The sequence below is a fragment of the Schistocerca serialis genome, chromosome 3 (genome assembly GCF_023864345.2).
Source record: "Schistocerca serialis cubense isolate TAMUIC-IGC-003099 chromosome 3, iqSchSeri2.2, whole genome shotgun sequence".
NCBI lineage: Eukaryota > Metazoa > Arthropoda > Insecta > Orthoptera > Acrididae > Schistocerca > Schistocerca serialis.
The window spans coordinates 866,701,315-866,713,515 of NC_064640.1; the positions used below are offsets into that span (position 1 = coordinate 866,701,315).

The window sequence follows — 12,201 nt, forward strand, 5'->3', positions numbered from 1 at the left end:
AACTTTTTAAGACCAACAGCTACGCATGGTAATTTGCTCGGTGTCTCATTGGTAAAGCGCCGACTTTTCGTCCAATGTTCTCAATTTCCATCCCCAGCCTATCCTAGGATTTTCGTTTATCACTAACCACTTCTTTCACATTTGGCAATCTTTGTTAATGTGGAGATTGGCGAGTAGGACCGTGGTTCTCGGTAAAAGTTAAACTGTATGGCCCCCTATAACTGGCTGAGTAGGCCAGTTCAAAGGTAAGGGGAGGGAAATGGCATTCCACCGCCAACAGGACCATGCTTGGGGGGGGGGGGGGGTTGTTTGGGGGAAGACACCAAACAACGAGGTCATCGGTCTCATCGGATTAGGGAAGGAAGTCGGCCGTGCCCTTTCAAAGGAACCCTCCAGCGATTTAGGGAAGTCACGGAAAACCTAAATCAGGATGGCCGGACGCGGGATTGAACCGTCGTCCTCCGGAATGCGAGTCCAGTGTGGACCATACTTAGTAAAACACTGTGATGTCCAAAACAACCTTCGTGGTGATGACGGCTTTACTGTAGGCCATCCAGCAGTGAGCAGTTTTCATGGGTGTTCTTTAGGATGCCAAGAACAACTCATAAACGGTTGAAAATGTTTCTAAAGCCTTTAAGACACTGAAGTTAGCGTTTACAGTTTACATCCCTTTTAGATGCAATGAAACTTTTAACTTTTGAGAGAGTAAACGGTCAGTGAATGCAGCGTTGGTGTTATTAATCCAGCAGGTGAAACCGCATGCATGTATGTCCTAAGAAACACTGCATCAAACTTTACAGACATCGATAAATACAGACACTGCGCTTTCAAAGCACCCTCACGAGAAAACTAAATAAGTCGCTACCTGTACGGGAATCACATCACTGTGGGAAGCAGACACTGAGACATGTGGAAGTTTGTGTATGTCCCTGAAGAGTGATGGGATAGGCTAAATGGTTGAGGCGACTTCTTGCGTAAAGCTGGAAATTCGGTTTCGAGTCCCGGTCTAGCAAAAATTTTCATTTGTTTCCAGTAAATTGTATAGCTGTGGTAGTCCTGTATTCGCAAATTGGGAACACATTTCCTGGTTCATAATTGTATCTCTGCTAGGCCAGTCCTTCTCTGTAAAATCTTACCTACACACTGATAAGCCAGAACATTATGACCACCTACCTAACAGCAGGTATGTTCACTGTAGTCACGGATAACAGCGGAGGTGCATCGTGGCATGGAAACAATGAGGCCTTGGTAGTTCGCTGGAGGGAGTTGGCACCACATCTGCACACACAGCTCACCTAATTCCCATAAATTCGGGGGAGGGGTAAGGGGAGGGGAGGATGAGCTCTGGCCCCACGTTCAATCACATCCCAGATGTGGTCGATCGGGTTTAGATCTGGCGAGTTGGGGGACCAACACACCAATTGGAACTCGCCACTGTGTTCCTCGAACCACTCCATCACACTCCGGGCCTTGTGACATGGCGCATTATCTTGTTGAGGACTGCCACTACTGTTGGGAAACATGACCGTCATTAAGGGGTGTACGTGGTTTGCAACCAGTGTACTATACTCCTTGTCCATCATAGCGCCTTGCACCCACGTGAATGTTCCCCAGGACACAATGAAGCGGCCGCCAGCTTGTCTCTGTCCCGCAGTACAGGTGTCAAGGAGTGGTTCTCCTGGAAGCCTACGGATTCGCTCTCTCCCATCGGCATGATGAAGAAGGTATCGGGATTCATCGGACCCTGCAATGCTCTGCCACTTCGCTAACGTCCAGTGCCGATGGTTACATGCCCACTTCAGTGGTGGTTGCCGATGTCATAGCACATGCATGGGTCGTCAGCTGCGGAGGCCCATTAAAGTCTGATGTTAGTTCCATACAGTTCACCACCTATCCTGTTTCACCAGTCTGCCCAGCCTACGATGCCCGAAATCTGTAATGAAGGGTGGCCGCCAAAGCACACGACATCTGGACATCGTTTCATCTTGATTTCGTGTTGAAGACACTAACCATAGTACTCCTCGAACATTTGACAAGTCGTGCAATTTCCGAAATTCTCGTGCCGAGTCTCTGGGCCATCACAACCTGCCCACGATCAAACTCAGATAGTGCGCCTTCCCCATTCTACATGCGTACGTCATGCTCACTGATACTACATGCACCGTGCATGTCTCTGACTAGCAGTCATTCCAAGCCAGCTGACACTGCTATCGCCTGGACGGGTTTATATCGTAACCACAATGTTCTGGCTGATAAGTCCATCCGTGCTATGCTGTGCATAGCAAGTTTATATCCATGTAATCTGTAACTTTCTCAAAATACAATAAATTATTTTTTGTGCCTTGGTTTTCTCACTCTGCTCCCATGCAGTGTAGAGTTTGCCGTTACTGTTACACTGGTTCATGATGAAGAAGTTGAGATATAACCTACTGAGATGATACGTCTAATACTGACATGCCATCCACGCAAGCGAGTGACACGTTTTAAGATTTGCTTACATACCAGCTACCTTCAGAGAATCGGCAATAACCAGGCAATAATCACATTTCTTTCAGACAGCAGGCTCATTTTAACAGAGCAATCTACAGCTGCATCTGCTTACATACTCCACAAACCACTACTAGTCTTTCCCTTTCCTATTCCACTCGAAAATGAATCGAGGGAAAACAACAATCTTCATGCCTCCGAACAAGCCCTCATTTCTCTTCATCTTGTCTTTGCGGTCCTTACGTGAAATGACGGCCGTAGAATCGTTCTTCAATCAGCCGCAAATTCTGTTTCTCTAAATACTCTCAATAGTGTTTCGCGAAAACAGCGTCGTTGGATCCTCCAGGGATTCCCATTTGAGTTCACAGAGCATTCCGCAATACTCGCGTGTTGATCGGACTTAGCAGCACGCTTCTAAATTGCTTCAGCGTCTTCCTTTAATCCAAAACACTCGAACAGTACTCAAGAATGGGTCACACTAGTATTCTGTAAGCAGCCTGTTTTGTAGATGAGCTACACTTATTAGAATTCTAACAATAAATCACAGTCGATCATACTCCTTCCCTACTACCAACCTTATGTAATGCATGAGGCAGGTCACCTGTTCACCTGTACGTATTTAATTGCACACCCATCTTTTCTGTCTCTATTTTTTTCACTCTCTCACACTATCGTATCCACACCCACACCCACACCCACACACACACGAACACACACACGCACACACACAAACACACACACACACAAAAGCGTTACCAGCGATGTGGTAGTCGTAGGATACTCTTAGCAGTGCCAGTTGTGTCGACAGTTCAAGCGACGCGGTCTATTGCCCGACGAATTTGTAGCAGTTGTGAAGCGAATGCCGTGAAGTGTTTCCTTCAGTTTAGAAATCGAGTTGAACTGCTTAAATCAGGGGAGTGCAGTAGGTGGTATAGCACTTAGCAGCCCTATCAGTCAAACAAATCAGTAACAGCTTACACTGTACGTGCTTGAGCATTGTATTGCAAAATTATGATCCGGTCCTACAGAAAGTGTCATCACTTCTTTCTCTGTTCATTTTTGGTACACAACCTACTACCAGCTCAGAGACAGAAGTGATGACACATTCTGCAGGACCTGGCCATCATTTTGCAGGACAGTGCTCAAGCACGTACAGTGCAAGCTGTTACTGATTTGTTTGACTGATGGGGCTGCTAAGTGCTATACCACCTACTGCACTCCCGTGACTTAAGCCCTCGTAAGTTCAACTCGATTTCTAAACTGAAGGAAACACTTCACGGCATTAACTTCAGAACTACTACAAATTCGTCGGGCCATAGACCGCGCCGCTCGTACTGTCATCTCATCTGGCACTGCTAAGACTATCCTACGACTTCCACATCGCTGGCAACGGGTTATACACAATGCTGGTGACTACTTTGAAGGCCAGTAAAACTTTGAAACACAAATCTACTTTGTACGAGCTGTAAATAAACAGTTGCCACTTTTAAAGTTCCAATCCTCGTATATACAGGGTGAGTCACCTAACGTTACCGCTGGATATATTTCGTAAGCCACATCAAATACTGACGAACCGATTTCACAGACCGAACGTGAGGAGAGGGGCTAGTGTAATTGTTTAATACAAACCATACAAAAATGCACGGAAGTATGTTTTTTAACACAAACCTACGTTTTTTTAAATGGAACCACGTTAGTTTTGTTAGCACATCTGAACATATAAACAAATACGTAATCAGTGCCGTTTGTTGCATTGTAAAATGTTAATTACATCCGGAGATATTGTAACGTAAAGTTGACGCTTGAGTACCACTCCTCCGCTGTTCGATCGTGTGTATCGGAGAGCACCGAATTACGTAGGGAGCGGTGATGGACCTTAGGTACGGAAGAGACTGGGACAGCACATTACGTCCACATGCTAACACCTTTTTATTGGTCTTTTTCACTGACGCACATGTACATTACCCTGACGTGGAGGACGCATAAATTGGCCAGCCCGTCCTCCTGATCTTACACCTCTGGACTTCTTTCTGTGGGGTACGTTAATGGAGAATGTGTACCGTGATGTGCCTACAACCCCAGAGGATATGAAACAACGATTGTGGCAGCCTGCGGCGACATTACACCAGATGTACTGCGGCGTGTACGACATTCATTACGCCAGAGATTGCAATCGTGTGCAGGAAATGATGGCCACCACATTGAACATCTATTGGTTCAGATGGCTCTGAGCACTATGGGACTTAACATCTGTGGTCATCAGTCCCCTAGAACTTAGAACTACTTAAACCTAATTAACCTAAGGACATCACACACATCCATGCCCGAGGCAGGATTCGAACCTGCGACCGTAGCGGTCACGCGGTTCCAAACTGAAGCACTTAGAACCGCACGGCCACACCGGCCGGCGAACATCTATTGGCCTGACATGTCGGGACACACACTATTACACTCCGTAATTGAAAACGGAAACCACGTGCGTACGTGTACCTCACCCCTCATGGTCATGTGCATGTGCGTCAGTGAAAAAGACCAATAAAAAGGTGTTAGCATGTGGACGTAATGTGCTGTCCCAGTCTCTTCTGTACCTAAGGTCCATCACCGCTCCCTTTGGATCCCTACTTAATTCGGTGCTCTCCGATACACACGATCGAACAGCGGAGGAGTGGTACTCAAGCGTCAACTTTACGTTACAATATCTCCGGATGTAATTAACATTTTACAATGCAACAAACGGCACTGATTACGTATTTGTTTATATGTTCAGATGTGCTAACAAAACTAACGTGGTTCCATTTAAAAAAACCTAGGTTTATGTTAAAAAACATACTTCCGTGCATTTTTGTATGGTTTGTATTAAACAATTACACTAGCCCCTCTCCTCACGTTCGGTCTGTGGAATCGATTCATCAGTATTTGATGTGGTTTACGAAATATATCCAGCGGTAATGTTTGGTGACTCACCCTGTATATATTCTCTCATACATACAAATCGAGAATTTGCTCGCACACAGACACGTCCACGTGCTTCGCTTACTCGTGCAGTAAATACAGCAATGGAAACAAGAGAATAATAGGTAATGTAAAATATACTTACCAGAGATTGGTTCTTCTTCGTAAACGTTATCGTAGAGAGAAATTGCTTGGGCCACGGCAAACAGCATAAAGGCCAAAAGGAGCACCCGAGCAACCATTTCGCTTAGTTCGTTACTCGTCGAGGTCCTGGAAAAAAAGAGGCCCATAGTTATAAAAATGAACTCTTCTGCTTGAAGAAATTTATAGTGGAAGACCTGAAATTTTAAATTGCCAATGATCTCCTTTTCTTTCTTAGTTTATAAAAAATGGACTGCATTTAGCGGCAGTAAAATGCTAAACATGTACTTGGTATGGGACGAGTTCAGTTCTAATTCAGTGATCCAGATTTATTAATCGCTGGTATGCTTCAAATTTCAGTCTACTGATGAAATGGGTTCTACCACGAAATGCCGTCAATTCCGGAAGTAGGGGAAGGTGAGTGACAGTGGTCATTGCATGTTTCTTACCCTGGACAGTGCTGCTGCCTGTTGGGAGTGCTCAAACTGATTTTAATATACACCATGTTTATTCTCAGTGAGTGAGACAGAGGAAGCTTGTTCTTTTTGTTTTTAGTAAAATCTTTCAGGCGTCTCATGCAAGGTGTCGATATTATTCTTGTTTAACTCACTTAAACGCAGAGTAATACCTTCATATAACACCGAGGTTTCAACAACGACTTTTGGCCAGCTGGGGTAGTTCCTAGTTATTTCTTTCGGTATCATAATTTCATCTGTGCACTACTAATGCCGACATGGCGTCCGATCAGGGAAAGTAGCCACATTAATCGTCGAGAAGAGTGGCCAAGGTAGTAATCCCCTAAATATTAGTTACTCTCACACACAATATTCCATATTTACTTCTAAATCATTTTATCTACAAATCTATTGTTTGTCATTCTATCTCTTTGTCACGATTTCTAAATAATTAATAAAAGAAGAGCTATAGGAACAAACGTAAATGAAGTTGGTGTCAAACAGTTGGGAAGTTTGTGGTGTGTGTCCAAGAAAGAACAAGAATAAGAAATCCCTGATTATGATTTTGAAACGGAAATGCGATTTTATAGAGTTATAGTGAACGATCTATGGATATTAGCATTCCAGTTAGCTGCGGTGAACAAAATACCACACCGTTTTACAAAGACAGATATGGCAGCCAAAGACAGCACTCTAATATCTGTCTTAGGAAGCTTACCTCGATGGCTAGAAGATAAGTTTCTAACAATGTCAGCATAGACGAGTTTTCTGATATCCTTAAAGCAGTGCAAGAAAATCAAATTCATGCTGCTCATCACATTTATAACGTGGATGAAACAATTGACAGTTCAGTCCAAGAACAGCAAAGTGTGTGCTCTTAAAGTAAACGCTATGTTGTTGTTGTTGTGGTCCTCAGCCCTGCCTGAGACTGGTTTGATGCAGCTCTCCATGCTACTCTATCCTGTGCAAGCTTCTTCATCTCCCAGTACCTACTGCAACCTACATCCATCTGAATCTGCTTGGTGTATTCATCTCTTGGTCTCCCTCTATGATTATTACCCTCCACGCTGCCCTCCAATACTAAATTAGTGATCCCTTGATGCCTCAGAACATGTCCTACCAACCGATCCCTTCTTTTGGTCAAGCTGTGCCACAAACTTCTCTTCTCCCCAATCCTATTCAATACTTCCTCATTAGTTATGTGATCTACCCATCTAACCTTCAGCATTCTTCTGTAGCACCACATTTCGAAAGCTTCTATTCTCTTCTTGTCCAAACTATTTATCGTCCATGTTACTTCGGCTGAAAGAGGATTGCCGCTCACTTTCTGGGTATGGTAGTCCGCACTGGCTACTATAGGCCGTTCCCGGGCGGCCGGCTGACGGCTGTAGTTGACGCAGCTCCCTGGTTGATCCTGCCACTAGTTGTATGCTTGTCTCAGAGATTGAGCCAAGCTAGAAAAAGCGCCACTGTCTAAGCAAGTAAGCAAAGCTCTGCGTTCTAGCACACACAGGCCAACCGGGACCGACCCAGCGCCGTTTCATCCCGCGTCAATAGCTGTATGGTGTGGCATGGGGTCAGTACACCGCTCTCCCGGCCATCGTCAGCTTTATTGACCTTGGGGTCGCTACTTCTCATTCAAGTAGCTCCTTAATTGGCATCACGAGACTGAGTACAACTCGTTCCAGTCCTCCCACCAAAGAAAAATCTCTGCCAGTGCCGGGAATCAAAGCCAAGTCCTCGGAATAGCAGCTCGACACGTTGACCACTGAGCTACGGATGCGGACGTACTGTGTAAGGCTTCAGAAAAATATTTATAGGTCCTATTTATATTGTTAGGGTTCCGTACATCACTCGGTGCAAACGGAATCATTCTAGGATCACTTTGTTGTTCGTCTGTCTGTGCGACTGTTAAGAAACCCCTTTTCTCAGGAACAAGTAAATTTGTCACATAGTAAGGTCTACAGTTCCTTATGGTGTAAGAAATGGAACTAAACTAAACTCCGCCCGAACAGGCCATGAAGATCCAACGCTACCGACCGGCCGCCGTGTCGTCCTCAGACCACAGGCGTCGCCGGATGCGGATATGGAGGGCATGTGGGCAGCACACCACCCTCCCGGCCGCATGTCATTTTACGAGACCACAGCCGCTACTTTTCAGTGAAGTAGCTCATCAGTTTGCCTCACAAGGGCTGAGTGCACCCCGCTTGTCAACAGTGATGGGCAGACCTGATGGTCACCCATCCAAGTGTTCGCACAGCCCGACAGCGCTTAACTTCGGTGATCTGAAAGGAACCGGTGTTACCACTGCTAAAAGGCCGCTGGTGTAATGCATGGAAGCTTCTAAGTAAATGCAATCAAAAAATACGGCCATTTATACATTTTGATATTCGAAAACTTACTCATCAAAACCTATAGGACACTTCCTGTTGACCAGGAATCATGAAATATGGCAAGTAGCAGCTTTTCACAGTGCAACTAAAGGCAGAAAATCAGGAATTGTTAATTTGTAATTATATCACAGGAAAAAAGTTTTTGCAATTTGATATTCGACTGCCTTTCTGACCGTCCATCTGTTACGACCCCTTTTTCTCAGGAACGGGTTGATGTATCAAGTTGAAATTTATGTCACATACTAAGCTATATGGTTCCTTGGGATATAAAATACTTGAGCTACTAAGTCAATGCTATCAAAAGATACGGCCTTTTATGTTACATCTGTTGATATTCGCAAACTCACTCATAAAACCCTGTAGGGTACTTCACGTTGACCTCAAATCATGAAATTTGGAAGAAGCAAGCTTTCACAATTAATGTAGGCCTAAAGGAAAAAATCCGAAAATCGTTAATTCGTAATCACATCACCCGAAAAAGAGATTTATTTTGTGATTTGTTATCCGACTTCAAACCAAAAATTAAAAGATTCTCGAAAGTCTTAGAATTCCCAGGACCAATATCTTGCCAGTATCAATATAAATAACATGCAAAAGGCGCCGAGATTCTCGATTCCCGGGATAAAGGAACTGTCTGTATAAATAATTAAGTTTGTAGGGAATCCTGAGACCGCGAGTCCTATCGTATCTGGGCATTTTTTTATTTGTAAATATTTGTTATGCTATCTTATAATATGTAGATTCGACGTATGTAAGCGGTAAGATTCTATCAATAATCACGGTTTGGTGAAAATTCACGTTAGCTCACATACTTCTATTAGTTTTAGAAAGAGTCACTGTATCGACTCCAATGCCGGTACTATGGAACTGTATGAAATACTAAAGGAAAAGGAAAGAAGATGACAAATATCGTCAAGTTATTTTTAAGACACCTTCAGCATTTGGAAATGAAAGTTGTACCGACAGATTCCATCAACTATAGCTAAAATGGTAGGATGTTGTTAGGATTTTTTCGTAACCAGGCATGAGTATTCCTCTCTGTTCCAGTATTACGCACGTAATCGTAACTTCTTCATAAAATAATATTGCTTACTAGTTGACAATCTACGGAAAGTTGAGTAAATTCGCGAGAGAGAGAGAGAGAAAAAAAGAAGTGCTTCCTACTATTTCGCTGTCGTCTATTCCGACAATTAGATAGGCTAACTGAACCAAGCATCAACAAATAGTTATTATTACGTGCAGAAGAATTTGATTGGTTTTAACATAAATTGCGAAACAAGTAGGATTATAAATTTTAGGGACTGAGTATGAATGACATTTAAGGGCTGAGGAAGTGTTGGATATGAATTATTGCCTTTGTGTCTTCTCGCCTGTTCCAGTTATAGTCGACAGTCTTCTATCATAAGCTTATAATTCGAATAAGCTAGTCTATTCTGAACTTGTAGTGTACAATATCATACCAAGAGTCATTGCTTTTGGTGTCACTTGTGCGGGTATGGATTGCCTCGGTATTCTGTCTTAATAACTAAGCCAAAATTTTATTATTTAAGCGGATATCTTGCTCAAAGGGTATCAGGGTATTACCTTCACTTATAATAAGTATTGTGGGTATGAAACACGAAGATTCTTTAATGAGATAAGATGGTAAGCTTCCTTAAAATCCTTTGCATATCTAAGTACCCTTGTACTAACGGATGACGAGCCCTAGTAATCCAGAAACATCTACGTTTCATTTTATAGGTAAATATAAAGCAGTCGGTTCGCGATTGTTTTATTCGGTTTATTTAATTAGTATAGAGGTAATAAATGCATGTGCCATATGTAAAAGTACTTGCTTCAACTAACGACATCTTGAATGAGAGGTGGAGCGCACTGCAACCCAGACACTCCCAGCGCTTGTTATTGGCATCTGTTAATTTTCAGCTGCCCGTGACAGATCCGTGACAACCACTGCAGCCAACAATTACTGGCGGTACCATTGGTCAGTAAAGCAACAGAGATGTAAGAAGGCTCAGCTGCTAACAAATTTCTTTTATAGTCCTGAGTATGTCGATAGGCGCCTAACATTTGTGAAGAACATGCTTTATACACATCTTTCAGATTAATTTTTGGTCACTGAGCAGTCACAGATATTTAACAGACTTCTTCATATGGCAGTGGTACGTGGTCTAATTTCGTTGTAGATATTTTCAGCCAATTTTTTGAAGCCATTATTTGCTCTCCGAGTAAATTGTAACGTATACCTTTCTAGAGACGTACTTCACGATCTCAGTTCCTTGTCCTAGTGAACGTCATTCTATCTGACAAGAAGCAATCTGTCAGAGATAAAAGATAATATGCGTTCCTCAGAAGCGAGAGGTTCGTTTTATTACCTTATTTTCGTGGCTAGAACTGTTAGTGAAGCGGTATCGTGTGCACTGCTCAGATCCAAGAATATTGCTGCCTACTACAAGGTAAGGGTTTCTGCTGAAATAGACTTAAGTGTCACCCGTTAGGTGGGAGAGAACAACTTAACACCCGCCTGATTATTAGTAACTGAATGCTGGTGCCTTAGTCAATATCGTAAATTATATCTCCTTTATTCATGTTTTTAGTTGAAATGGCTCTGAGCGCTATGGGACTCAACTGCTGAGGTCATTAGTCCCCTAGAACTTAGAACTAGTTAAACCTAACTAACCTAAGGACATCACAAACATCCATGCCCGAGGCAGGATTCGAACCTGCGACCGTAGCGGTCTTGCGGTTCCAGACTGCAGCGCCTTTAACCGCACGGCCACTTCGGCCGGCCTTTTAGTTGAAGAACAATGGTCAAAGCGTCAATAATTTTGTTTACAAGTAATAAATAATGATCATCAATAGTTTTCATGGGGAAATTATTGATGAATGCCAAGGCAGATGGAAAAAGGTGTAGGAGTTTCGTCAGACGATAGTAGTGAATGTTAACCTGATTAAGGCCCAACTGGACGGCAGCAAAAAAAAAAAAAAAAAAAAATAAATAAATAAATAAGTATATATATATATATATATATATATATATATATATATATATATATATTCTTCTAGCATTACCGACTGAGAAAACCAGGGCGGTTTGTCACTAACAATACAGACAAGACACGACACAAAACATCTTGTCAGAGTTGCACTTAGTCACAACATGTAACAGACCAAGATGGAAATATCTTGAAACTTCCTGGCAGATTAAAACTGTGTGTCGGACCGAGACTCGAACTCGCGACCTTTGCCTTTCGCGGGCAAGTGCTCTACCAGCTGAGCTATCCAAGCACGACTCACGCCCCGTCCTCATAGCTTTACTTCTGCCAGTATCTCGTCTCCTACCTTCCAAATTTACAGAAGTTCTCCTGCGAACCTTGAAGAACTAGCACCCCTGAAAGAATGGATATTGCGGAGACATGGCTTAGCAACAGCCTGGGGGATGTTTCCAGAATGAGATTTTCACTCTGCAGCGGAGTGTGCGATAATATGAAACTTCCTGGCAGATTAAAACTGTGTGCCGGACCGAGAAGTTTAATATCAGCGCACACTCCGCTGCAGAGTGAAAATCTCATTCTGGAAACATTCCCCAGGCCAAGCCATGTCTCCGCAATATCCTTTCTTTCAGGAGTGCTAGTTCTGCAAGGTTCGCAGGAGAGCTTCTGTAAAGTTTGGAAGGTAGGAGACGAGGTACTGGCAGAAGTAAAGCTGTGAAGAGGGGGCGTGAGTCGTGTTTGGGTAGCTCAGCTAGTAGAGCACTTGCCCGCGAAAGGCAAAGG

The 12,201-nt window shown here is 43.4% G+C and overlaps 1 protein-coding gene across 2 annotated transcripts in view; it reads right to left on the reverse strand.

Moving 5' to 3' along the window:
* Positions 1-12,201, reverse strand: part of LOC126471007 (uncharacterized) — a 131,832-nt gene that overhangs the window by 102,099 nt on the left and 17,532 nt on the right. For both annotated transcript variants that reach the window (XR_007586288.1, XM_050099061.1), the window contains exon 2: positions 5,585-5,709. Coding sequence is in view for 1 of the 2 variants with exons in the window: in XM_050099061.1 (XP_049955018.1) it covers positions 5,585-5,681 (97 nt within the window). In the remaining variant the exon portion in view is untranslated. The remainder of the gene's footprint in view (positions 1-5,584; positions 5,710-12,201) is intronic.